General features: G+C 48.0%; 2 protein-coding genes across 4 annotated transcripts in view; one reads left to right on the plus strand and one right to left on the minus strand.

The window, feature by feature from the left end:
• LOC148480726 (uncharacterized) overlaps positions 1–27,368 on the minus strand; it is a 280,051-nt gene that overhangs the window by 25,539 nt on the left and 227,144 nt on the right.
• On the plus strand, positions 230–26,903 carry LOC148480728 (uncharacterized). Of its 3 annotated transcripts, XR_015871948.1 has the most exons (7): positions 230–310; positions 2,481–2,735; positions 4,577–4,726; positions 5,735–5,986; positions 6,090–6,579; positions 25,221–26,075; positions 26,158–26,903. XR_015871948.1 is itself a non-coding variant. In XM_088453951.1 (6 exons), exons 3-6 carry the CDS (start codon positions 4,649–4,651, stop codon positions 26,006–26,008), a joined length of 1,608 nt encoding a protein of 535 aa, XP_088310077.1. In that variant the 5' UTR covers positions 230–310; positions 2,481–2,735; positions 4,577–4,648; the 3' UTR covers positions 26,009–26,903. The 3 variants fall into 3 exon arrangements, 2 of the variants coding, with proteins under 2 accessions (XP_088310077.1, XP_088310078.1); XM_088453951.1 differs by having other exon boundaries at positions 25,221–26,903; XM_088453952.1 differs by lacking the exon at positions 2,481–2,735 and having other exon boundaries at positions 270–310; positions 25,221–26,903.

The following is a 27,368-nucleotide window of genomic DNA, read 5'->3' on the forward strand; positions in this document are numbered from 1 at the left end:
CTACTGTCTGCCCCGCCTCTTTTATCATAATAACCGCCCTCCTCTCATTCCCCTCAGGGCGGTGATTGGCAGCAGCGAGTAGCCAATCAGGCGGCACAAAGTAGGAAGGACGTCCTGTAACTAGCAGCAACCTAAACCTGCCGCTCACAGTCTCATCACTAGAGTAACAGCTGCATAGTATAATGGTGTCCTCATGTACGGTGACCGGCGGCCATATTCTTATAGTCTCCCAGTCACAGAGAAGAGGGGGCGGGGCCACAGGGGCTTTAGCTGCCATTTTGTCATAGACATTCCTGACAGCCGGAGCAAGGTAACGTGTCCTGTATATATTATATTATTATTATATAGGGGTAGGGGACTGTACAGTGATATATGAGGGGGAATAACACAGCTCCCAGCACACACTGATATGTGGTATTATTATTATATAGGGGGGAGGGGACTGTACAGTGATATATGAGGGGGAATAACACAGCTCCCAGCACACACTGATATGTGGTATTATTATTATATGGTGGAGAAGGGTCCGTATAGAGATATATGAGGGGGAATAACACAGCTCCCAGCACACACTGATATATGGTATTAATATTATATCACTGTACAGTCCCTTCTCCACCATATAATAATAATACCACATATCAGGGTGTGCTGGAAGCTGTGTTATTCCCTCTCATATATCACTGTACAGTCCCTTCTCCACCATATATGAGGGGGAATAACACAGCTCCAAGCACACACTGATATGTGGTATTATTATTATAATGGGGGAGAGGGGACTGTACAGTGATATATGAGGGGGAATAACACAGCTGCCAGCACACACTGATATGTGGTATTATTATATAGGGGAGAGGGGACTGTACAGTGATATATGAGGGGGAATAACACAGCTGCCAGCACACACTGATATGTGGTATTATTATATAGGGGAGAGGGGACTGTACAGTGATATATGAGGGGGAATAACAGCTCCCAGCACACACTGATATGTGGTATTATATTTATTATGCCTTCGGCGCTCGCAAAAGGGCCTTTACTCTAGGTCCGGCGCCCTGGGGCTAGAGTAGAGCAGGAAGCTCCCTGGGGCTTGCAGTTGCCGAGACCCAACCTTAGGGCCTCGTCGCAAGCCCCAATGGTCGCGTTGGTCTTGACCATCGCGACCATCAACCTGGTCGCTCGCTAGAGCTGTGGGTGTTAACCCACAGCTTAGCTAGCGACCAGGAGGCCGCATTTAACAACACAAGTGGCCGCCCTCATTCAGAGCGACCACTTGTATCTAGCGATCGACTCTGAATGAGGGCCTAGGTCCCTGTTTCCAGCACTAATTCTCCTGTGGAGCACGCCTGGTCATTGCTAGGGTCCTTGCTGTTAGATTTGTGCTGTGTTCTCTATTAGAGTAAAATTGGTGTAATAATGGTTTTCTTGCAAACAGCTGTAAATGGCCTTCCCATTGGGCAAGTCCTATTGGCTATGTCCCATTGTATATGTAAGAGAAAAGGGTAATCCCTGACTGAGGAGATGAATGTCAGCCTTATTGAGGACTTGATAGGAAAGATTGCTTACTATTTCTTTGTGTTCATCTTTTTGGTGGTAGCACATTTTCCTTCCAGTACTTATCTTCTCTCCAGTATCTTCTCTCTCTGTTTTCGGGGTTCCTTCTCTCCTCTTTATATTCCCATTGGTCCTGTCTGTGTTCCTCACAGCTGCTCTGAGTGATCCAGGTCCCTTCTGTGTTCCTCACAGCTGCTTTGAGCGATCCAGGTCCTGTCTGTGTTCCTCACAGCTGCTCTGAGCGATCCAGGTCCCGTCTGTGTTCCTCACAGCTGCTTTGAGCGATCCAGGTCCTGTCTGTGTTCCTCACAGCTGCTCCGAGCTATCCAGGTCCCATCTGTGTTCCCCACAGCTGCTCTGAATGATCCAGGTCCCATCTGTGTTCCCCACAGCTGCTCTGAATGATCCAGGTCCCATCTGTGTTCCTCACAGCTGCTCTGAATGATCCAGGTCCCGTCTGTGTTCCTCACAGCTGCTCTGAGCGATCCAGGTCCTGTCTGTGTTCCTCACAGCTGCTCTGAGCTATCCAGGTCCCATCTGTGTTCCCCACAGCTGGTTTGGAAAAGATTCCCAGGCTCCTAAATTTATGTATTTTGCTTAGGACAGCAGTTTGTCAGTGGCATATACAGGCACAATAAGGAGCAGATAACAGTAATGCTCAGCCACCGGGAGTCTTTATAATGGAATAATGTGTTATATGTGCTAGGAATAATAACTTATTGAGCATATCCCAGGAGAGAGTTATGGGGCATTTCAGGAATCATTCCCAGAGCTTGTGACAAAACCTAAGCAATCCCCCATTCTGATTATGTATGGATGTTATTTCTATGTATGTAATATGTGTGTCTCTAGGAAATAGAGTGAATAGTGTCATTTGTGTAATTATATTTTATGTAATTATGGGGTCTGACATTGTCTGTTTCTAGGGTGACAAGAAAACAGAAACTAAATTATCTGGAAAGCCCTCGTTTCTGTCCCATTGTTATGTAACTGGATACCTGTAATGACAGCTGTGGAGTCAGGAGCATAGTGACATATAAATTGTTTATTGAAACAAAAACATAGTGCAGGCAATGCAGAGAAGCCAGGAGTGATACATGAACCGGACGGGAACTGGTGGTAACAGAAACTTGAGGGTCTGCAAAGCTGGATACAAACAAGAACCATATACTGCAGAGTGGGTGAGTCAGAGTCACATGCAGCAATAGGAGGGACAGCTTGCAGAGGCCCAGCTGGCTTTAGCTGCACATATTATAGGCTGGGGATATACAGACTGGGTACAAACAAGAACCATATACTGCAGAGTGGGTGAGTCAGAGTCACATGCAGTAATAGGAGGGACAGCTTGCAGAGGCCCAGCTGGCTTTAGCTGCACATATTATGGGCTGGGGATATACAAGCTATATACAAGCAAAGGCAAAAAGCTGCAGAGTAGATGAGACAGACTCACAGACAGCAGTAGAGCTGCATTTTGCAGAAGTCCAGTAGAGGAGATCAGGTTCAGGCCGTGTAATACAATCCATTTAAAACAGTCAATAACCAGCAGGGTGCATAGTGAGGGGCAGCAATAAATAGTATCTGAGACAGGTGCAGGTGGTTAAACAGGGGAGTGATATTAATTCCTGCATGTGAGGAGACAATGGGCCTGATTCAGACCCACTCGCGAGCGGCTGTCCGCTCGCAAGTGGGTCGATGTTATGGACTGAGCATGCGCACGACGGAGGGAGCTCCGTCGAGCGCATGCGCCAGACGCGACGAGCGAAGGAAAGTCCTTCGCTCGTTGTGTCCGATCAAAGGGGGCGTGCTGTCAATGTTGATTGACAGCACGCCCCCTTTGGTGGGCGTGCCTCCCTGACGGGGGCGTTCCCACGGGAACGCCTCCCGTCAGAAGCCGGCCCACTGACATCACTAGTGATGTCAGTGGGAGTGATTTTGGCTCTGATAGAGCCAAAATCACTCCGGAGCTTGCGGTTGAAAACCTCAACCGCAGGCTCCGGCTCGCAAATTCGATGGTCGCGATGGTCTCGACCATCGCGACCATCACAATGCACGCTCGTATAGCCTGTGGGTGGTGACCCACAGCTATACGAGCGTCCAGGAGGACGCTCCATGAAAATGGAGCCCGGCCCTCATTCAGAGCGTGCGCTCTGCTCAGAGCGTACGGCTCTGAATGAGGGCCAATGTCAGAATACATCAGCAGCACCTCTGGTGGCACAGAGGTGCTGCAGGCCAGATTCAAAATAAAGGACAGTGAGGGTCTTTCAGAGTCGGTCGCGAGCGATAAGCGCTCGCAACCGACTCGATGTTGCCCCACTGGGCATGCGCACGACGAAGCCGGCTAGCGATGGGCGCGCCGTCGCCAAGGGTCTCGCACCAGATGGGGCGAGCAGTCGATGGTGATTGACAGCTCGCCCCATTTGGTGGGCGGGCAGGGGGCATGCCTGCCCAAACGGAGGCGTGATGTCAGTGGGGAGCTCCCTGCTCGATCAGAGCAGGAAGCTCTCTGGGGCTTACGAGTGCCCAGACCCAACCTTAGGGTCTGGTCGTAAGCCCCGATGGTCACGATGGTCTTGACCATCGCGACCATCACCCATGTCGGTCGCTAGAGCTGTGGGTGTTAACCCACAGCTTAGCGATCGACAAGGAGGTGGTCGTTCAGGATACAACCGGCCGCCCTAATTCAGGGCGACCGCTTGCATCTAACGACCGCCACTGAATGAGGTCCTGTGTCCTAACACCAATGTAGCTTATTTCCAGTGGTGCAAAGAGCATCTGATTTTGTGTCTGGGAGGAATAAGACCTCCGGCCAGGAGAGGAGCATTGATGTTACCTTATGCAGTACAGTGTTGTGTAACGGCCTCTGAGAAGTCTTATGGGGCTGGGTCACATGGACCTCTGACAGACACTGACCAGGGCTCTATGGCTGAGGGGATAGGGGAGACTTACTGGTCACTCAGTGTTACATGTCTGACTGTGTTACATGTGTTCTCTGTGATGTGTATTTTATTCTATTTATCCCTAGACAGTCCTGCTGTGAGGAACCAGAGTCTTTATTACACATCACACGTTCTGTATTCTCACTGATTCACTGAGGATGGAAAAGGACGAGAGTCACAGGACTGAGAGGATCTTACATCTGACCCTGGAGATCATCTACGTACTAACTGGGGAGGTGAGAGGCTATAGTAATAATACAGGGACATGACTGGGGAGGTGAGGGGATCTGGGAGTTATACAGTGACATCACTTATATCTATAGTAATAATACAGGGACATGACTGGGGAGGTGAGGGGATCTGGGAGTGTCACAGTGACATCACTTATATCTATAGTAATAATACAGGGACATGACTGGGGAGGCGAGGGGATCTGGGAGTGTCACAGTGACATCACTTATATCTATAGTAATAATACAGGGACATGACTGGGGAGGTGAGGGGATCTGGGAGTTATACAGTGACGTCACTTATATCTATAGTAATAATACAGGGACATGACTGGGGAGGTGAGGGGATCTGGGAGTCACAGTGACATCACTTATATCTATAGTAATAATACAGGGAGATGACTGGGGAGGTGAGGGGATCTGGGAGTGTGACAGTGACATCACTTATATCTATAGTAATAATACAGGGACATGACTGGGGAGGTGAGGGGATGTGGGAGTGTCACAGTGACATCACTTATATCTATAATAATACAGGGACATGACTGAGGAGGTGAGGGGATCTGGGAGTGTCACAGTGACATCACTTATATCTATAATAATACAGGGACATGACTGGGGAGGTGAGGACATCTGGGGGTGTGACAGTGACATCACTTACATCTATATTAATGATACAGGTATGTGATTTGGGAGGTGACGAGATCTGGGAGGGTCACTGTGACATCACTCTGACCTGATCGCTCAGAGCAGCTGTTCTTAGTATCAGTCCTGACTGTAGTTGGGAGTTATTACATTTCACATATTATGTTATTTTCTTTCTGTCATTGACACAAAGATGTTGTAGCAGCAGGAGATATTATATACTGTACATTTTCCTGTATATAGGAGATTGTTGCAAGACATGTATTTGTAAAATTGTCTTCTTGTATATTATGCAAAGTGATCACTTGAATAAACAGTCCCATTTAGGTTTAATTTACCTTCTCATTGATGTCCTCCTCCAATACACAGGATTACACAGTAGTGAAGAAGACATCCGGTGACGGTGAGACACTCAGCAGCCATCCCCGTTTATCAGGAGGACTGAGCAGGACCCAGAGCTCCATCACTGTGCCTCCACCTCACTCACTGATACATGAGAGACACAATGACCAGAAGATACTGGAACTCACCAACAAGCTGCTGACTGGAGAGATGACTGCTGGGAATGGGATAGTATACAGTAACACAGAGGAGAATCACAAGATCCCACAGGAGCATCAGGTGGGTGACATTTAGGGTCTAAATCTGTGTGTGTTATACACTCATATCCTACTGTTTAATGTCTAATAATGAAATCTAACATTAAAAAACTATTTCTGTTTAGTGCGCGGCGCTGACTAATATTATGATAGAAGATACAGAGGGAGAATATGAGACATATGTAACTGATATGAAGGCAGAAGATACAGAGGGAGAATATGAGACGTATGTGACTGATATGAAGGCAGAAGATATAGAAGAAGAGACGTATGTGACTGATATGAAGGCAGAAGATATAGAGGGGGAGGAAGAGACGTATGTGACTGATAATAAGGTAGAAGATATAGAGGGAGAAGAAGAGACATATGTGACTGATAATAAGGTAGAAGATATAGAGGGAGAAGAAGAGACGTATGTGACTCTTAATAAGGCAGAAGATATAGAAGAAGAAGAAGACATGTATGTGACTGCTTTGAAAGCAGAAAATACAGGTGGAGAAGAAGAGACGTATGTGACTGATAATAAAACAGAAGATATAGAGGGAGAAGAAGAGACATATGTGAGGGGTGATCAGCAGTATAAGGAGGAGGAAATCCTTACAGATATCAGCACAGGTAAGTTATATTCACTTACTACTGAAAAAGTTGCGTATTTTCCTTGTTCAGTCACTACAGCAATCTCTAATCCTACACCCTCCTCTGTCAGTACAAACTAATGAGGAAAATGTATCTGCTCAGTGGGGGAGTCAGGAGCCATCAGTCCCTATTACTCCTGCTCTCCCCCTCACATCATGTCACTGTGTGTTACCAGCCCAGAGATCTGACCAGTCTCCTCCCCACACTCTCTGGTGTATCTCATACATCAGGAGCCATCAGCCCCTATTATACTCCTGCTCTCCCCCTCACATCATGTCACTGTGTGTTACCAGCCCAGAGATCTGACCAGTCTCCTCCCCACACTCTCTGGTGTATCTCATACATCAGGAGCCATCAGCCCCTATTATACTCCTGCTCTCCCCCTCACATCATGTCACTGTGTGTTACCAGCCCAGAGATCTGACCAGTCTCCTCCCCACACTCTCTGGTGTATCTCATACATCAGGAGCCATCACACCCTATTATACTCCTGCTCTCCCCCTCACATCACGTCACTGTCTGTTACCAGCCCGGAGATCTGACCAGTCTCCTCCCCACACTCTCTGGTGTATCTCATACATCAGGATACATCAGCCCCTATTATACTCCTGCTCTCCCCCTCACATCATGTCACTGTGTGTTACCAGCCCAGAGATCTGACCAGTCTCCTCCCCACACTCTCTGGTTTATCTCATACATCAGGAGCCTTCAGCCTCTATTATACTCCTGCTCTCCCCCTCACATCATGTCACTGTGTGTTACCAGCCCAGAGATCTGACCAGTCTCCTCCCCACACTCTCTGGTTTATCTCATACATCAGGAGCCTTCAGCCTCTATTATACTCCTGCTCTCCCCCTCACATCATGTCACTGTGTGTTACCAGCCCAGAGATCTGACCAGTCTCCTCCCCACACTCTCTGGTTTATCTCATACATCAGGAGCCTTCAGCCTCTATTATACTCCTGCTCTCCCCCTCACATCATGTGTGTGTGTGTGTGTATTTGAAATACAGGATTATAATGATGCACGTCATAGAGAAATTATAATACAGTTAATAAAACAGGTCCAAAAACATGGCAATCACCATTCACAAGATCTGATTGGAAACTTCAAATGATGCATCTGAATGCCTAGATCCTTGGTCACTGTTGGTAATAGCTGTTTGTGCTTTGTTATTTGTATTTTACAGGGTGTCCTAGTGAGAACGTGTGTGTGTGTAGTTTTGGGAGAAACTCCATATACAATACTGTGCAAAAGTTTTAGGCAGGTGTGGAAAAAAAATGCAGCAAAGTAAGAAAACTTTTAGAAATAGAAATGTTATTACTTTATTTTTATTAATTAATAAAGTGCAAAGTGAATGAACAGTAATCTAAATCAAATCAATATTTAGTGTGACCACCCTTTGCCTTCAAAACGGCATCAGTTCTTCTAGGTACACTTGCACAAAATCATGGATTTTGTATGATTATAGTCTGGTGTATGATTAACCAATAATACCAAACAGGTGATAATGATCATCTCTGAGAAATACAGGCAAGTACTTATCCATCATGCAATGCCATCAGGGAGGCGTCTGATTGGCTCCAAATATATTCTGCAGCAGGACAATGGCCCCAAACATACAGCCAATGTCATTAAGAACTATCTTCAGCGTAAAGAAGAACAGGGAGTCCTGGAAGTGATGATATGGCCCCACAGAGCCCTGATCTCACAATCATTGAGTCTGTCTGGGATTACATGAGGAGACAGAAGGATCTGAGCAAGCTACATCCACAGAAGATCTGTGGTTTGGTCTCCAAGATGTTTGGAACCTCCCTGCCGAGTTCCTTCAAATACTTTGTGCAAGTGTACCTAGAAGAATTGATGCAGTTTGAAGACAAAGGGTGGTCAGACCAAATATTCATTAGATTTCTGTTCATTCACTTTGCATTTTGTTAATTGATAAAAATAAACTAATACTTATATTTGTGAAATCATTCGTACTTTGCAGCATTTTTTCCACACCTGCCTAAAACTAGCATAGTACTGTATATTCATCATATATCCTCCGAACTCGTATAACCTCTGCAACGGCTCACACAGCCCTGCCTCGTTCCGGCTGTTGCTAGGCTACCAGGACGCTGCATGATATCATCATGTCAGCCACACTGCCTTCTGGTCCCGGCTGTTGCCTGGCTGTTTTCCCTTACAGGGTATTTATGCAGATTAGAGGGCTTGTCCCAGCGGGCATGCTGATTGGGTGTCTGTTTATGTAAGAGGCAGTGAGGACATAGCCTCTCTATTATAGCATCCTGTCTGCCCTTGGTGCTGACCTGCTCCCTGATACCTCCTGCCTGTTACTGGAATCCTGACTCCCCTTGCACCTGTTCCTGCCTTTTTGTGCCTCCTGCTTGTTCCTAAACATCCGGACCTTCCTGCACCCTGTCCCTGCTTCCTGTCCTGATTTCTTGACCTTCCAGCTCAGTACCGGTTTCATTCTTCTCCTGATTGCTGACCCTGGTCTCAGCTATTGCCTCCTGGTTCTCAGCACCAGTCATCTGGCTCCGGTTTCATTGCACCCTGTTTCCCACTCCAGCTTACGCTCTGCTGCCACCTGGTTTCCATCATAAGCTCCTACTATCTTGAGTATAAGACCTGGAGACATCCAAGTAACTGTGAGAATATAAATATCTATGGGAAAGGCAGTTGCTATAGGTGACGACCTCTTTAGCCAGACTCTAGGAGTTTATGTGGATCCCTGGGTGTGCCCTAATAAAAAGGGACTTTCATTAGCAAAAGATATTATATGTAATAAGTTATTAGCGCATTTATTTACAGAGGATGTAAAACCTTTACCTACAATAACACAATATAATGCAACATGGAAATATCAACATAATATCAATAAAATATGTCTCATTTTAACAGTCACTTAAATATATTTCTTCTTCAGGGTCCATAGGGGGTCCACAGCGTTAACCTTGGGGTATAGGTTGGGAGCCAAATCCGGGCACCATGCAGTTAAAGCTTTCAGCTCCCATGATGCTCTGGGTCTACTCTCCCTATAAGCCCGCCCCCAAGGCAGAGGCACCTCAATTTTAGTTGGTGCCCGGTCGGAGTCGGGTCACCCTTAGCGCAGAGGGGCTACTTAGCAGCCTAAGCTTATTTTAATTAAAAGATTTTTAATTTATTTTATTTATTTTTTACTAGTCTTCAGAGCGGCAGCATCAGACTGTCCATTGGACTTCCAAGCTGCTGCTGCTACACCTCGCTGGCGCCGCGATGCCAGTACAGATCTGGGGATTGCGGCGGACCCCAGAGTCTCTACTAGCCGGGCTCTGGAGACTCCCACGACTGCTGCCTGAGCAGCGGGGATCAGGTAAGATGCTGCCTCCGGTCTCTGGGGACCGACTGGAGGCGATAGCGGCAGCTGGCTCCCCCCTCTGTGGAGGCATACCCCGTGTGACCGCTAGACCACCAGGGAGTTATGCTGGCAGCAGGAACCGGCGTCCCGGGGGTTAATTGCTAGCCAGAGGAGGCAGTCTTCCCTGTCTAGCGGCTCCTCCCCTCAGCTCAGGGCGCCTTTCCATCGTAAGGTCTGGCGTCCCTGAGCTGCATTCCTCCGCAGGCCGCGCTTCCTCTGAGGTCTCCAGGTGGGCATTTTCTCTGTGGTGCAGCAGCAGAACTCCTAGGATAACAGTGAGCCCAGTCCCCTGCGTACCTGGCCTTTTGGGTGCGTGTACACAGCGCTATAGCATTCCTAGACACTGAATCTGGGCAGTTGAATGTAGCGACATTTGTAGTATATTATATGTAATGTTTATGTATATATATCAGTGTTCGCAAAATACGCGCTATAGCTCGTTTTTATGCGCTACAGGCAGAAAGGGACTCAGATTTAAAAAAGGAGCGGGTCCCGTCCGACGCGTTGTCCGTGTCACTAACATATACCCTACCAAACTTAGTGCTGGGCTGCCTTTGCTGCTCTTGCTACACGTGGTTGGCAGCCAACAGCATGGTCTTGGTCACCTCTGATTGGCTGAAACTCCCGTCCTGGCTTGTGGGGCGGGGTCTGGCCGAGCAGTGTTCAGGTCCCCCTCTCTCAGGAGGCCCCCCGACCAGCGACAGTGCCAGCCAGTCTGTGTGGGATCCGCGACGCTGCTTCATTGTCACTGGTATCTCTCCCGGCCGGCTCAATAAAGTTGTTGTTTTCTACTTCAGGGTCCATAGGGGGTCCACAGGGTTGACCTTGGGGTATAGGTTGGGAACCAAATCCGGGCACCACGCAGTTAAAGCTTTTAGCTCCCAGGATGCACTTGGGTCCACTCTCCCTATAACCCCGCCCCCCAGCCAGAGGCACCTCAGTTTAAGTTGGTGCCCGGCCGGAGTCGGGTCACCGTTACTGCAGGGGGGCTGCTTAGCAGAGTTTTATTTTATTATTTTTTTTTTTTACTACTCTTCAGAGCGGCAGCATCAGACTGTCCAATGGACGTCTGAGCTGCCGCTCCTACACCCCGCCGGCGCTGCGACGCCAGTACAGATCTGGGGATCGCAGCGGGACCCCAGAGTCTGTACTAGCCGGGCTCTGGAGGAATCCCTGGGCTGCTGCCGGATCGACGGGGACAGGTAAGTCGCGTGGTCACCGCTTGCGGTGACCCGCGTGTACATGCAGCCTTATGCCTCCGGTCTCTGGGGACAGACCGGAGGCGCTAGCGGTGGCGGCGGGCTCCCCCTCCATGGAGGCATACCCCGCGTGTCCACAGCCCACCAGGGATTATAGCGGCAGCGGGAGCCGGCATCCCGGGGGGTTAATTGCTAGCCAGGGGAGGAAGCCTTCCCTGTCTAGCGGCTCCTCCCCTCAGCTCAGCGCGCCTTTCAATAATACAGTCTGGCGTCGCTGAGCTGCTTCCTCCGCGGGCCACGCTTCTTCTGAGGTCTCCAGCGGCCATTTTCTCTCTGTGGTGCTGCAGAACTCTTAGGATGTCAGTGAGCCCAGTCCCCCTGCGTACCTGGCCATTTTGGGTGAGTGTACACAGCGCTATAGCCTTCCCAGACACTGAATCTGGGCAGTTGAATGTAGCGACATTGTGCAGTATATTATATGTCATGCTTATGTATGTATATATATTTTTCTGCATTGTATGTGACTTATGCTAGTGCTGACTGTCTGCTTTTTCTCTCACCTGTCAGTGTATATCTATCCCTTTTCTTTATCTGCCCTAATACAGGTGTACCTGGGGTGGTTCTGAGACCTCACATATATATATTTGTTAATATCTGTGAGGTTTGTCACATACTGTTGCGTGCTGCACGTTGCCATATTTTAGATGGAACTGTGAGTTGCGTACGCTGATAATGGGTTCCTGCAGCTAATCTTAGCGTCAGTCAGGACCGGTATGGCGCTGCTTAATATTTCCGTCAAGATAGTCAGATATATCTGACCAGGAGATTGCACACGATACTGCAACCATTATTGCTATCCTGCAAGTCATAGCCTGCAGGAATTAGTGCGGAGGATTTTAACTCAGAAAGGTTTTCGTATGCGGCACCATCTGGTGCCGGGCCCCTTGCACGACCCCCTTAAAGGGCGTTGTTTCTCAGGATCCTCTCCTTTGAGGATCGCCGGGCGGGCCCCATTGTCGTCACTCGCTTGGAGTTACTTCACCATACTGCCCTTTTGAACTCGGGGTATCTCGCAATTTCTTGCAATTTACCCCTGTGTCACAGACTATCGCTCCCTGCCGGGGTTTTTCACAGTACATGAATTACCTCCGATACCACATCGGTCTGTCATTCCCCTTGCAGGGATTACCACAACGGCCACCCTGGTGGATGTCGTTTTATACGAAATACTAATTGGCGTGATATACGCCCTGTGGTTACTGACCAGTGGCTCTGCCGTGAACTGGATGGTATATTCGGCTCTTTCCCTCTCACATGGGGGGGAGCCGATCTCAAGTATTATTATCCCTGCTTTGGGGCTGGTAGCCAGGCTCATTCTGGATATAGAGAATGTCGATCCTGCACCAGTATCATACATCTCCCGTTTTCTGCCCAGCGGGTGGATCTCATAGCGGGAGTCTGGCTGTCCCCAGATACGAGAAGTCACAAAGGCCTCCTGTTTCCCATTCCCTGAGGGTCCTCACAAGTAATGGAAATCCCCTTCTGGGATGGATTTGTATGTTAATCATCGGGTTACAGGCATTAATACGCCTCCCATCCCGGCCTGGACGAATTTTACGGATCCGTAGGTGGTAACTTTGCCTGAAATCAATGTACTCGTTTTCAGGGCCTGTTGCCCGTCCTACCATGGCCATCGCATGGTGATGCTTTTGTGACGTTTTTCCCCTCCAACACGTCTGAGGTTCAAATATCTTTTTGCCGCTCACAAAATATGCAGTGGTCATATGTGGGATTACCTCATGGGATGCCGGTCTTCTAACTTTCAGGGTTTCGGCGGCGTCTGTATCCGCCGCAGTACCCTATGGCTGCGTTATGGGAAAGCAGAGGTGCACACTCCTTCCAGGGGGAAGTTCTTGTTTGGTCCTGACCTTGACAAGATCGTTGCATCATTGGCAGTATCACTAATGGGGAGATACCGTCTTTAGCTACTCCCACTACATTCGGACTAACTCTGTTAAGTCTTTTTGTCCTCAGGGTCAGCCTAAAGGCCTGTTTTTTCCTAGGCTGTCGGCCTCCACGGGGGCCACCTTATCCAGTACCGAGCAGTCCTGGACTTCCGGACGACCCTGTTTCTACACCTGAGGATATACCCTCAGCCTGACGGGACAGGTCTACATCTGGGGAATTTCCAGAGTGAGGTACTGATTCTCAACGGCCTCTCATTGCTCATGCAGCCTCCTCACAGGCATTGTTACACGGGCCCTTCTTCAGAACTGATCAGGGCCTTACAATCCCAGAAAGCTATACAGTCTTTGTGGTAAGCAGAGCTATTTCGGCCAACCTCACTATCTCAGTGAGGGACTGGTTGTTCTACTTTCTTTTTGGGGCGGTGACCGACTGGTCCTCCTTTGCCTATACTCTGTCTCAAATCCCTGAATCAGATTCCAACGGTGCCTTGACTCAGGTGGAATCGTCCATGCTCCATCATCCGATGTTTGGAACCTGGGGATTTTATGGTATATCCGAGTATTCAGGTGATACGTACCTACGGGTACATACAGAGCCCTTTCATCAGCATGGGTTCAGGTTTGCTGTGCCACAGCAACACTTGTAAGTTTCGGGCTCTGCCTTTTGGGGCTGTCCTCAACTCCACCGGGGTTTACCAGCTTTATGGATTTTCTGACAGTTCACCTGTTCAGTGTATCCGAATGCTCCTTTCTCTGGACGGTCTCCTACTTTTAGCAGGATCACCAAGGTACTTTACCGCCAGGTCAGGATAACCGGGGCTTCTTCTCGTCACAGAAAAGTCCTCCCTGCATCCCTCACAGGGTTTTCTTCATCTGGGAGCACTGCTGGATTCTCAGAATCTGAGAATTTTTCTGGCGTAAGACAAGATCTCCACTCTTCAACTTCGAGTGTGCGGATATCTACGCAGTCGACATATGTCATTACTCTTTGTGATGCGCGGTCTACCAGAGTGTCTACCTTTTGGTAGGGTGGAATGTGCTCAGTTCCATTCCAGGCCTTGCCATAATTGACTCCCCTCCAGATGGATCGAGTTTTTTCCATCGGATCGCTGTTCGAACGATGATACTTTCTACGGAGGCGAGTTGGTCTCTGTCCGGGTGGCTATGGCCATCTCGTCCAGGGTGTTCTTTGCTAAAGACAGTGTCTGGTCCGCATTCATTTCGGGGCAGTTGGACGTCTGTCGCTTCTGCCCTGCCACTTACCTTGTTGATACTTTAAGCTGTCTTGGACTTTCACTCTGGCCTAACCCATTTGTCACGGTAAACCTGAATAGGTTCAGTCCGACAGTGTCACAACAGTGGCTTCCATCTAGGCAACACTGGTAGTTGGGTGGCAATGTTAGGAATGTCACCCATTCTGACATAGTCCAAGGGTCTTCTCCTGGCCAACTCTGCGGTGTTTATTCCCGGAGCTCTCCATTGGGAAGCGGGCTTCCTCAGCCGTCACGGCGTGCATCCCGGGGACTAGTCTCTTCTCCAAGAGAGGTTTCAACTCCTGGTGAGCAGAGGGGGCCTCCCTGAGGGGATTGATCCCCATGGCCTTCTGACTCGATCACACATTACCGGTGTTACAGTCCAGCTCTAGGAGTACTGAAGCTACCTTCAGTGACTCTTTGTCAGTGAAGTGGTCCTTCCACTTTGTGTACCTGTGTCCTCCGGTCTCCCTTCTTCCTCGAGGTCTTCGGAAGTTTAATTCGAGACGGAGGGGCTTTCCTTCTGGGGGCTCCAGGTCGTCCCAGACATCACTGGTACTAAGATTTTCGGAGTCTCCTTCTCGATGCTCCGTTCCTACTGCTTCACTATCTGGACCTGTTGTCTCAGGGTCCTTGTTTTTCCCTGGATCTGGATCGCTTGTCTTTAACTGCGCCCCTACTGTGGTCCTCGGGCTTCCCTGGCTCTGTCTTCATTGAGATGTTTAGAGCAGATAGGCCAGACTTTGCTGGGATCTGCCACGGACTGTGGCATACATAATTCTTATGGTATCGTACCTGTCGATACGATCCTCCGGTGTCCAGGATTTCCAGATATTCTGGCATTCCTTCCAGCTGGCTTGGGTTTCACCCTTGGCCTGGCCTTCCTGACAGTGCGGATCTCTACACTGTCGGTATGGTTAAGATATGGAATTGCTCCGCTCTGGTATCCAGTTCATCCTTTGGAGTGTTTTCTGGATTATGTCTCCACTTGTCCTCCCTAGGGACTCCTGGGGAGTTAGTAGTGGTTCTTTGTTCCCTCCGGGGACAGTCAATGGAACCGCTGGTTGTGATAGCCATTACATGGTCTATTGTTTAAGCTCTCTCTCTCTCTCTCTCAGGGTGTTTAAATCAACCAGGAGAGTGTCTGAATGGGGAGCGTTCTCATGTGGCTCCCTCTTCTGGAGGGCATCATGTCAGGGTGTGAGTTGCTCTCGCCCTGTGTTTCTTCTTAAAGTGGTTTTTAGGTTCCATATTATTCTGGAACTTATGGTATGGCCATTCAGTTCCCAGTCCTCTCGGCTGTTGTGGCCTCATGGACTGTGGTCCGGCCTCTTTGGCTTTATGTGATCCGTTCAAGTTCCTTATGGTAAGCGGACTCCTTATTGGTGGTCTGCGGTTTCTGGTTTTAACAGGAAACGATGGCCGGCCTATAATGAAATGTTGACTGGATGGCCTCGTATGTCTTCCTCAGGGGCCTACCCATGGGTGGGCATTTCTGTCGTTGAGGCTTGTTTTTTTCTCGGGCCGTGTAACCCTCGTGGGCGGCTCGTCGTGGCGCCTCGGCTGTTTTGCCTTACTAGGTGTCCACGTGATCTTCTGTCCATACCTTTTTAAGGTACTAGGCATTGGTTTCCTTTGCCTCTCAGGATGCTTCCTTTTTGGCGACGGATTCTCCTCTCAGCACAGGAGCGTCCCCACCCTTGGTTGAACTGCTTTGGGACATCCCCAAGGTCAACCCTGTGGACCCCCTATGGACCCTGAAGTAGAAAACAAGAGATATGGTAAGAACTTACCTTTGTTATCTCTGTTTCTACGAAGTCCATAGGGTCCACAGGGCGCCCGCCCTGACGCACCTGGCTTCATATGGGCTGTGTTACTGGTCACCGGCTTCCCGTCTCCTTTTCTGTGAGTATGGTTCTAGAGTGTTCCAGTTTTCTCTCTCTTTTTCTCTCCTCCTCCGGCCTTTGGCTACTTACAATCTGAGGTGCCTCTGGCTGGGGGGCGGGGTTATAGGGAGAGTGGACCCAAGTGCATCCTGGGAGCTAAAAGCTTTAACTGCGTGGTGCCCGGATTTGGTTCCCAACCTATACCCCAAGGTCAACCCTGTGGACCCTATGGACTTCGTAGAAACAGAGTTAACAAAGGTAAGTTCTTACCATATCTCTTGTTTTTTTGGCCGCAGTGCGAGTGACGTCACGATGTCCGCGCATTGCTTGGGAGAAGATCAGCAAGTGAGGAGCCTGTCGCCGCTGTCTGCAGGAGTAAGCAGAAGATGCAGCCCAGGTAAGTGTGGGGTTACGGAGAAATACAGGGAGGTTGTGGCTGCTCCTGCAGAGAGATGGGGGTGGGGGGGAGGGTCCTGGCCTGCTGCTGGAAACATTTATTTGGGGAACTGTCACTTCTGCTGCAAAGACTAAGGGGGGCCAAGGCTTCTACAGGGACAAGGGGGTGCAATGGCTTTTGCAGAGACAGGTGTGGGGGGGGGTTCAGCTGCTGGTTAGACACGTGGAGTGGGAGTCTGAGACATAGGTTGATCTGTGGCTATGGAGAGACTGGGGATAGGGATCTGAGGCTATGGAGAGATGGGGATCTGAGGCTGCTGGAGAGACATGGTAGGATGAGACAGCTGAAAAAACAGGAGGGAAGAGGCTGTGGCACAATAATCTTCATTAAGACACCAATTTACAAAAAAAATAAAAACATATAACCTGTGTTATCTGATGATGACATTGGTAATATTCCTACTTAAACAGGTATCTTCTGGCCCATGCGTTTGTCTACATAAATAGTGCATACCATCTGAAGCCATCATCTGACCAGGAAGGATCCATTTCTTTAGAGAGACCCCATTGCAGAGGTAGGAAAAGACTCAAGCCAACCAGCTTGTACCAAGTGGGGAGGGATGGGATTGGGACAAGAAAAATTAGTGTGATGTGCCCCAAAGTTTCTGTTGTCGGCCCTCGCTCCAACCCAGCTCTGGTGCTGCTGTCCAGGGACGACTCTTTTCTCCACCCTACAGAGCCAGCAGCAGCATGCCCAACGTTTACTGCTGCCCAAGAGAAGGCTCCGGAGTCTGCCCCCCCCTGCAGGAGTTCAGGTAGGACCTCATGGAGGTGTGGGAGGAGGCGGTACACACACAACTGGCACAGCCAGGGGGAAATCACTCACAAGAGAGAGAGGCCTCCGTCTTAAGTGCCCGATGCCCTCCGAAGGCTTTATCTGGTCTTGGTCAGCTTTCATTGTGTTATATAGTGTGGCATCCCAACTTTCTCTCTACCGCCACATGGGCTATCCCCACAACCCTGCGTGCCACACAGCACAGGGCATCCCCACATCCCTGTGTGCCAGGCTATGTACTAAGGGGAACTCACAGGGACAGTGGTTGCGGTAACCGATGTCCCTGCGAGTTATACACCTGACAAATTTTAGAAGCCTTTCACAGAAGTGATAGACTTCCCCGAGGGAAGCTGACACTGCGCATGGACACAGTGTCAGCTACCAGAGCCGACCGAGGGCTGCAGGGGAGAGAGATTGAAAGATCTCTCTCCTGCATCTGGAGCCCCCATAGGCTTACAGTAGTTTACACCATGTGGAGATAGTGTAAACTACCGGGACTAAACTCCAAAAAGTTTTGCTCTTTGGAGTTTAGTACATAGAGGTCAGATCGTAGTCCTCATTGATAATAATGATGAAGTGCTAATTAGCACTTGCTGGAGATTTCTGTGAAATCTCCTGCATTGTGCCATTAGTACATAGGAGCGATACATATAATTATGCAGAAACTGCAGTTTCTGCATAATTTTATGTAAAAACAGCTGTATACATGGAATCAGTATGGTTCAAATCCCGACTGCGGCATCTCAACACGGGAGGAAATCCTGATCGTCAGAAGGTAAGTATTAATGAACCTATTCTACCCCCTAGCCCTAACCCTCCCCCCCAAGTGCCTAACCCTAATCCCCCCGCTAAGTGCCTAAACCTAACCCCTCCCTTCACCGCTGCCTAAACCTATGTCCCCCCCGGGGGTGCCTAACGCTAACCCTCCCTCCCTCCCCCTAGCCTAACCCTAAACTCCCAGGGGAGTCCCTAAGTCCCCCCCGGGAGCCCTTCACCTAACCCTTAAACGTCCCTTCGATCGGGATGCCGGGCATCGGGCTCCCGGCGTAGGTCTAATGACAAGCGTCGGGATATCGACGCCTGTCATTAAACACTTGCCGGGACATGTCAGTCGGGAAGCTGGCTGTCGGTATAAGGTCCGCCGGCTTCCCGACTGCATACTGTATATATTAACCCCATATAGTCTGTGCTCATTTCATAAGTTTTGTTGATTTGGGTGCTGTCATGGCCATGGGGGCTGGGGGGAGATCCCAATGATGACACTAATGGGATGGGGAAGATTAAGGGGTGTTTGGTGACTGACTTTCCATAGTGTACAGTATGTGTAGGGCATTTGGGGTTGTCTCATGGCATATGGGGAGCTCAAAGCCATAATTTGTGATGGGATTCGGAAACTGTGGAGTAGGATCCCAATTTTTTAAAGTGAGGGGTCCTTGGGACCCACATTTTTTTTTGCTTAGCGCGATCACTGTATATTTCTGCATTGTATGTGACTTATGCTAGCGCTGACTGTCTGTGCCTTATTCTCTCCACTGTCAGTATATATCTATCCCTTTTCTTTACAATCTGCCCTAATACAGGTGTACCTAGGGTGGTTCTGAGACCTCACATATATATACTTGTCAATATTTGTGAGGTTTGTCACATACTGTTGTGTGCTGCACATTGCCATATGTTAGATGGAACTGTGTGTTGCATACGGTGATAATGTGTCCCTGCAGCTAATCCTAGCACCAGTCAGGACCAGTATAGCGCTGCTTGATATTTCCACAATGATGATTGTTGGTTAGATATGTTTGACCAGAAAATGGAGCACGATATACTGCACCCATTTTTTGCTATCCTGCAAGTCATGTGCTGCCGCTGTGAGTACAGAGGATTTGAATCAGAAAGGGTTATATATTAGGTGCCATCAGGTGCCGGGCCCCTTAAAGGACCCCCTTAGGCAGCTTGTTCCTCAAGACCCTGGCCTCCGTTGCAGATCGCCTGGCGGCCCCCATAGTTGTAACCCACTTGGGGTTAACTTAACATGCTACCCTTCCCTCTCAGAGTATCTAGCAGTTCTTGCACTTTACCCCTGTGACACAAACTGTCGCTTCATACCAGGGTTTTTCACAGTACATGCAATTCCCTCAGGTTCCACAACAGTCTGTCATTTCCCTGGCAGGGATTACCAAAACAGCCACCCTGGGTGGATGTTGTTTCTACGAAACACAAAATGGCGTAATAAACGCCCTGTGGTTACTTCCCAGTGTACACTGCTGGACTCCTATCCCTCTTACACGATAGGGAGCCTAAATCCAGTATTAATATCCCTGCTTTGGTGCTGGTGGTCAAGTCCATTCTAGTTATAGTATGTCAATCCTGCACCTAAATCAAATCACCCTCAGTTTAAGCATTAAGTGTCTTCGGCTGTGATCCCCTTCTCTGACCAGCGGGTGGATCACATGGCGGTAGGCTGGCTATCGCCAGATAAGAGGTATCAGAAAGCATTTGGCCTCATGTTTCCAATTCCCTGAGGGTCATTACAAGTAATAGGAATCACCTCCTGGGGTGTATTTTCATGTTACTCGTCTGATTAAGAGCGCTACTACGCCTCCCATCCCTGCCCGGACGGATTCTACGGATCTGTAGGTAGTAACTTTACCTGAAATCAATATACTCGCTTGCAATGGCTGTTGCCCGTCCAACCATGGCTATCGCATGGGTGGCTTAATGCTATTGAGTGCTGGGCTGATGCATTTGTAGAGCTTTTTCCCTCAAAAACTCCTGGGGATCAGATGTCTTTTGTTGCTCACATAAAAAATGCAGTTTCATATGTTGGAGTAACAACATTGGATGCCAGTGTCCTAACCTTCAGGGTTTCGGCTGCGACTATCTGCTGCCATACCCTATGGCTGCACTCATGGAAGGCAGAGGTGGACTCCAAGATAGGCCTTAAAAATGGATACTCTATATTGAGGAGATCTTGTTTGGTCCTGACCTTGACAAGATTGTAGCAACGTTGGCAGTATCACTAACGGCAAATTTCCGCTTTCAACAACTCCAACTACAAGGCCTCGGACTAAATCTGTTAAGTCTTTTTGTCCTCAGGGATAGCCTAAAGGCCAGTCTTTTCCTAGGCTGTCTGCCTCCACGAGGGCAGCCATACCCGGTACCGAGCAGACCTGGACATCCAGACGCCCTGCTTCTATACCTAAGGATAAACCTTCAGCCTGACAGGACAGGTTTTCATCTGGGGGATCCCAGAGTGAGATACCGACTTTTTCAGTACGCCCAATGCTGGTGTCAAGTCACCACGGATGCTTGGGTAAGAGTTGAAGACTCTCACGGGTACGCCCTCTCATTGCTCAGGCGGCCTCCCCACATGTTTTGCTACACAGGCCCTTCTTCAGACCTGAACAAGGCCTTACAAATCCAGAAAGCTATACAGTCCTTGCGGTAAGCAGGGACAATTATGCCAGCCCCACTATCTCAGCGAGGTACTGGTTATTCTATTTTCTTTCTGGTGCAGAGGCCGAATGGTCCTCATTGGCCTATCCTCTATCTCAAATCCCTGAACCAATGCCTAAAGGTGCCTAGGTTCAGGAGGGAACCCCTACAATCCATCATCCAAGCTATGGAACCTGGGGATTTTTATGGTATCGCTGGATATTCAGGACGCGTACCTACAGGTACCTATAGAGCCCTCTCATCAGTGTTAGATAAGGTTTGCTGTGCCACAGCAACACTTCCAATTTTCGGGCTCTGCCTTTGGACTGTCCACAGCCCCACAGGGATTTACCAGATTTATGGCTTTTGTGACAGCCACCTGTTCAGGGTATCCGACTACTCCAGTATCTGGATGGCCTGCTCTTAGCAGGATCACCAAGGTATTTTAAAGCCATTTCCAGTTAACCATTGCTTTCCTTCACAAGCACGAATGGTTAATCAACTGGTAAAAAGTCCTCCCTGAATCCCTCCCATGGTATGATTCATCTGGGAGCCCTGCTGGATTCTCAGAATTGGAGAATCCTTCTGACGTCAGACAAGATCTCCACTCTTCAACTACGAGTGCGCGGAGGTCTCCACAGTCGACAAGTGTCATTATACTCTGTAATGCGGGTTCTGGAATCCAGGGTATCTACCTTCCGAAGGGTGGAATATGCTCAGTTTCATTCCAGGCCTTTGCAAAAAACTGATCGTCTCCAGATGGAACTGGTTTCTCCATCGGATCACTGTTCAGACGATGATGCTCTCTCCGGAGGTGTGTCTGTCTCTATCTGGGTGGCTATAGCCATCTCATCTAGGGTAATCCTTACAACAGACGCCAGTCTCTGGGGCGCAGTGACTGGCCCGCATTCCTTTCGGGACAGTTGGATGTCTGTCGATTCTGCCCAGCCAATCAACTTATTGGAACTTCAAGCTGTCTTGGGCCCTCGCTCTGGCCTAACACACACTTCACGGTAAACCTGTAAAGGTTCAGTCCGACAATGTCACAACAGTGGCTTACATCTAGGAGACACTCTTAGTTGGGCAGCAATGACAGGAATGTCATACATTCTGACATAGAGCAAGGGTCTCCTCCCAGTCATCTCTGCAGTGTTCATTCCGGGAGTTCTCCATTGGGAAGGGGACTTCCCCAGCCATCACAACATGCATCCCTGGGACTGGTCTCTTCTCCAAGAGAGGTTTCAACTCCTAGTGAGCAGAGGGGGCCTTCCAGAGGTGGTCCTCATGGCCTCCTGACTCTATCACACACTGCCGGTGTTAGGGTCCAGAACTAGAGGTACTGAAGCAACCTTTGGTGATGTGTTGTCAGTGAAGTGGACCTTCCAATTTGTGTTCTTGTTTCCTTCAGTCTCCCTTCCTCGAGTACTTTGGAAGTTCAGTCGAGACGGAGGTACTGTCCTGCTGGTGGCTCCAGATTGACCCAGACATCTCTGGTACTTAGATTTTCGGAGTCTCTCCATCGACACTTCCTGCTGCCTCAATATCCGGAACTGTTGTCTCAGGGTCCTTGCCTTTCCCTGGACCTGGATCGTTTGTCTTTGATTGCTTCCCTACTGTGGTCCTAAGTCTTCTTTTGGCTCTGTCATCGGGATGTTTAGAGCGTGTAGGCCAGCTTTTGCTGGGATCTACCACAGATTGTGGCATACATAATTCTTATGGTATTGTACCTGTAGCTACGATCCTTAGGTGTTTAGGATTTCCAGAAGTTCTGGCATTCCTTCCAGCTGGCTTGGGTCAAGCCCTCCACCTGGTTTCCCTGAAAGTGCGGGTCTCTGCATTTTCAGTATGGTTCGGTTGTGGAATAGCCCAACTCTCGGGTATCCAGATCCTCCTTCAGGGTGTTTTCTGGATTCTACCTCCCTTTATCCCCCCTAGGGGCTCCTGGAGATTTGCTGTTGGTTCTTCATGCCCTCTTGGGACCTCCATTTGAACCACTAGTTTTGATAGCCCTTACGTGGTTTATGGCTTAGACTCTTTCTTATGGCGTTTGCATCTGCCAGGAGAGTGTCAGAATTGGGAGCGTTCTCATGTGGCTCCCTCTTCTGGATATTTCACCAAGACAGGGTTATGAGTTGCACTTGCCCTGTGTTTCTTCCTAAAGTGGTTTTTAAGTTCCATATTATTCAGGAACTTATTGCACCGACATTTCAGTCTCCAGTCTTATCGGCTGGGGTGGCCTCATTGACTGTGGTCAAGCCTCTCAGGATCTACATGGTCCATTCAAGTTCCTTCAGGAAATCAGTCTCCTTATTTGTGGTCTATGGATTTCACAGGAAAGGATTGCCGGCCAATAAACAGACATTGGCTAGATGGCTTCGTATGGCTATCTCAGGGGCCTACACATAGGAAGGCCTATCTGTTTCTGTTGATGCTTATTCTACTCGGGCTGTGGGCCCCTCGTGGGCGGCTCGATGTGGCGCCTCGGCTGTTCTGCCTTGCAAGGTGGCCACGTGGTCTTCTGTCCAAACCTTTCTAAGGTTCTATGCATTGGATTCCTTTGCCTCTCAGGATGCTTCCTTTGGGTGATGGATTCTCCAGGAGCATCCCCACCCTTATAAGGACTGCTTTGGGACATCCCCAAGGTCAACCCTGTGGACCCCCTATGGACCCTGAAGAAGAAAATGAGATATGGTAAGAACTTACCCTTGTTATCTCTCTTTCTTCGAAGTCCATAGGTTCCACAGGGTACCCGCCCTGACGTACCTGGCTTCACATGAGCTGTGTTACTGGTCCCTGGTTTTCCCATCTCTTTCTCTGAGTATGGTTCTTCAGTGTTCCAGACTTCTCTCTCTTTCTTTCCTCCTCTGGCCTTTGGCTACTTGCAAACTGAGGTGCCTCTGGCTTGGGGGCGGGGTTATAGGGAGAGTGGATCCAGTGCATCCTGGGAGCTGAAAGCTTTAACTGCGTGGTGGCTGGATTTGGTTCCCAACCTATACCCCAAGGTCGACCCTGTGGACCCTATGGATTTTGAAGAAAGAGAGATAACAAGGGTAAGTTCTTACCATATCTCTCATTTTCTGCGACACTAATAAAACCAGAGCCCAGCTCTATAATCCTGTGAGTCTCATGCAGACCCAGAAAGACAACTAATTCTGCTAGAAATGTGCAGAGAACATGCAGAGCCTTAATGTGACTATTACACAGGCGTGGTGATGTGACTATTACACAGGCGTGGTGATGTGACTATTACACAGGCGTGGTGATGTGACTGTTACACAGGCGTGGTAACGTATTACACAGGCGTGATGATGTGACTATTACACAGGCATGGTGACGTGACTATTACACAGGCGTGGTAACATATTACACAGGCGTGGTAATGTGACGATTACACAGGCGTGGTAATGTGACGATTACACAGACGTGGTGAGGTGACTATTACACAGGCGTGGTGGGGTGACGATTACACAGGCGTTGTGGGGTGACTATTACACAGGCGTGGTCATGGGACTATTACACAGGCGTGGTCATGGGACTATTGCACAGGCGTGGTCATGGGACTATTGCACAGGCGTGGTCATGGGACTATTGCACAGGCGTGGTCATGGGACTATTGCACAGGCGTGGTCATGGGACTATTGCACAGGAGTGGTCATGGGACTATTGCACAGGCGTGGTTATGGGACTATTGCACAGGCGTGGTTATGGGACATGGTAATGGGACTATTGCCCTGGCGTGGTAATGGGACTATTGCCCTGGCGTGGTAATGGGACTATTGCCCTGGCGTGGTAATGGGACTATTGCCCAGGCGTGGTAATGGGACTATTGCACAGGCGTGGTAATGGGACTATTGCACAGGCGTGGTAAGCATTTGCAGTTACAGCTTATCTTTCATTATAGCTCATGGATATTTCGCACCTCTTCTGTCGTCCTGGAGGCAGCAGTATTTTATTTCACCTTTATATTATGCAAACAATTGTTTTATTATTTTAAACCATATTTCAGCTCTGTCATATTCACATCCTCCTTTCACATTGCAAATTAAGCTCTTGCACATGGCACTTCAGATTTTAAAAATAAATATGTACCAAACACACACTTGTAGAGAGAGAGCACAGATTGAGAAATGTTAGTTACAAATTGTACCTTTTTAAATGTCTTAAATTCATCACATAGAGGTTTTTTTTAATATTAACCTTATTTCGCTAAACCATTTATATTACTGTACATTTATTATATTCCCAACAGGTGGCTGTAACAGATGGAATATATCGCAGGACCATCTAATTATATCTCCAGATTCTAAAATAAAAGATGACATCAGACGGGATTCTCCAGTTCTCCACAGTATAGATATATCATCTCATTCTTCTGATGTGTCATGTTCTCCTGATAACTCAGATATCGGTATATCTATTACAGCTCTCAGAGTAGATAATATTTTTCCCAATAATATAGATGCCACGTGTTCTACAAAGAAAACAATGCGTATTACCCATCAACCTGCTAATATACATGTGAAGCCATTTTCATGTCCTGAGTGTGGGAAAGGTTTTCCATATAAATCAGTTCTTTATTCACATCAGAGAAGTCACACAGGTGAGAGGCCTTTTCCATGCTCTGAGTGTGGGAAGTGTTTTACACAAAAATCAGCTCTTGTTCAACATCAGAGAAGTCACACAGGTGAGAGGCCATTTCCATGCTCTGAGTGTGGGAAATGTTTTAGACATAAATCACATCTTGTTATACATGAGAGAAGTCACACAGGTGAGAAACCATTTCCATGCTCTGAGTGTGGAAAATGTTTTACACTGAAATCAGCCCTTGTTAGACATCTGAGAAGTCATACAGGTGAGAAACCGTTTCCATGCTCAGAGTGTGGGAAATGTTTTACACACAAATCAGATCTTGTTAGACATCAGAGAAGTCACACAGGTGAGAAGCCATTTCCATGCTCTGAGTGTGGGAAATGTTTTACCTATAAATTCAATCTTGTTACACATCAGAGAAGTCACACAGGTGAGAAACCATTTTAATGCAGTAAATGTGAGAAATATTTTACACTGAAACCAGATCTAGTTAAACATCATAGAACTCACACAGGTGAGAAACTTTCCATGCTCTGAGTGTGGGAAATGGTTTACACTGAAATCAGCTCTTGTTATACATCAGAGAAGTCACACAGGTGAGAAACCATTTCCATGTTCTGTGTGTGGGAAATGTTTTAGACAGAAATCACATCTTGTTATACATGAGAAGTCACACAGGTGAGAGGCCACATGCTCTGATTGAAAGAAATTACATTAAAGTCAGATCTTGTGGATTATTATTCACACACATTTAAATGGGAAAGTCTGAGAGTGAAAATATTTTATCTAAAGAGCAAATCTCATGCCTAATTTGTTGAGATGGGCTCTTCAATCTCTCACAAGATAATATACACTCATTGTCACTATGCAGCGTGTATGGTCACTTTTGGAATTGTATCACCAAAAATAGCATAAAAGAGTGCAGGAGATCATGGACCATGCTCCAGGGACTTGGGGTAAATTCATAGTGACTTGTAATGTGACATTGGGTCTAAATACCTGACAAACACGTTCCTGCTATAAGCCTCTTCCCCACCTGCAATAACCTGTGATATACAAGGATGCCAGGTGCCCAGAGAAACATGATGTCATAAATGATCACTGTGATGTCATAGGTTTGTTTTCCAGAAATGAAGAGACCAACACAAATTGTTCTTCGGTTAGTGGCGCCATCACCAGGACACCACAAATGTGAGGGATAAGGACTGTCCTATATGTGGGTGTTCCTGGCGCTCTGGGTGAAGTCTGATTATATTTGTGTCTATAATAGGACCGTGCTCCCTCTCCTGAGCACAGAGGATGATGCTATATGTACTGGTAGACTAATAAATGTGGTTTAACATCTTGTAGTGTTATTGTTCTACCTTTTATATCACTTTATATTTTATGTTTGTTACATTAATGGGCTATAATCACTCAGGGCTAGATTTGTGATATAGTCTTGTTATAAAACTGTCCCTAGTGTCTATGGTAGCGCTAGTAAGGGGATGTGTGTGACATCACTGGCGGGGGTGTGATGTAATAACAGGCATGGCTGGTGCCAAGAGGAAACAATGGAGATCAGACATCAGCACCACTGACCTGCAATAATACTATATAAAAACTGCGCTGTTATATCCATATAATACAGTGCAAATACCATGAAAAAAATGAATACAATTTATTAAAATAATCATAGGTTAAAGGACATTAAATGCATGGGTCCCAGCATCAAAAATATAAAATAGCATAAACAATATACAAATGTAGACAATAATTATGCAATAATTGTCTCAAAAAGAACCCTTGTTAAAATCCACTCAATATG

This window comes from Taudactylus pleione, unplaced genomic scaffold (genome assembly GCF_031769625.1).
Source record: "Taudactylus pleione unplaced genomic scaffold, aTauple2 ptg000603l, whole genome shotgun sequence".
NCBI classification, from domain to species: Eukaryota; Metazoa; Chordata; class Amphibia; order Anura; family Myobatrachidae; genus Taudactylus; species Taudactylus pleione.

Coding starts and splice junctions, on each gene's coding strand:
- LOC148480728 (XM_088453951.1), top strand. CDS start 4,649: ATGGAAAAGGACGAGAGTCACAGGACTGAGAGGATCTTACATCTGACC. Junction 4,727..5,734: donor TCTACGTACTAACTGGGGAG/GTGAGAGGCTAT, acceptor TCCAATACACAG/GATTACACAGTAGTGAAGAA. Junction 5,987..6,089: donor AGATCCCACAGGAGCATCAG/GTGGGTGACATT, acceptor ATTTCTGTTTAG/TGCGCGGCGCTGACTAATAT.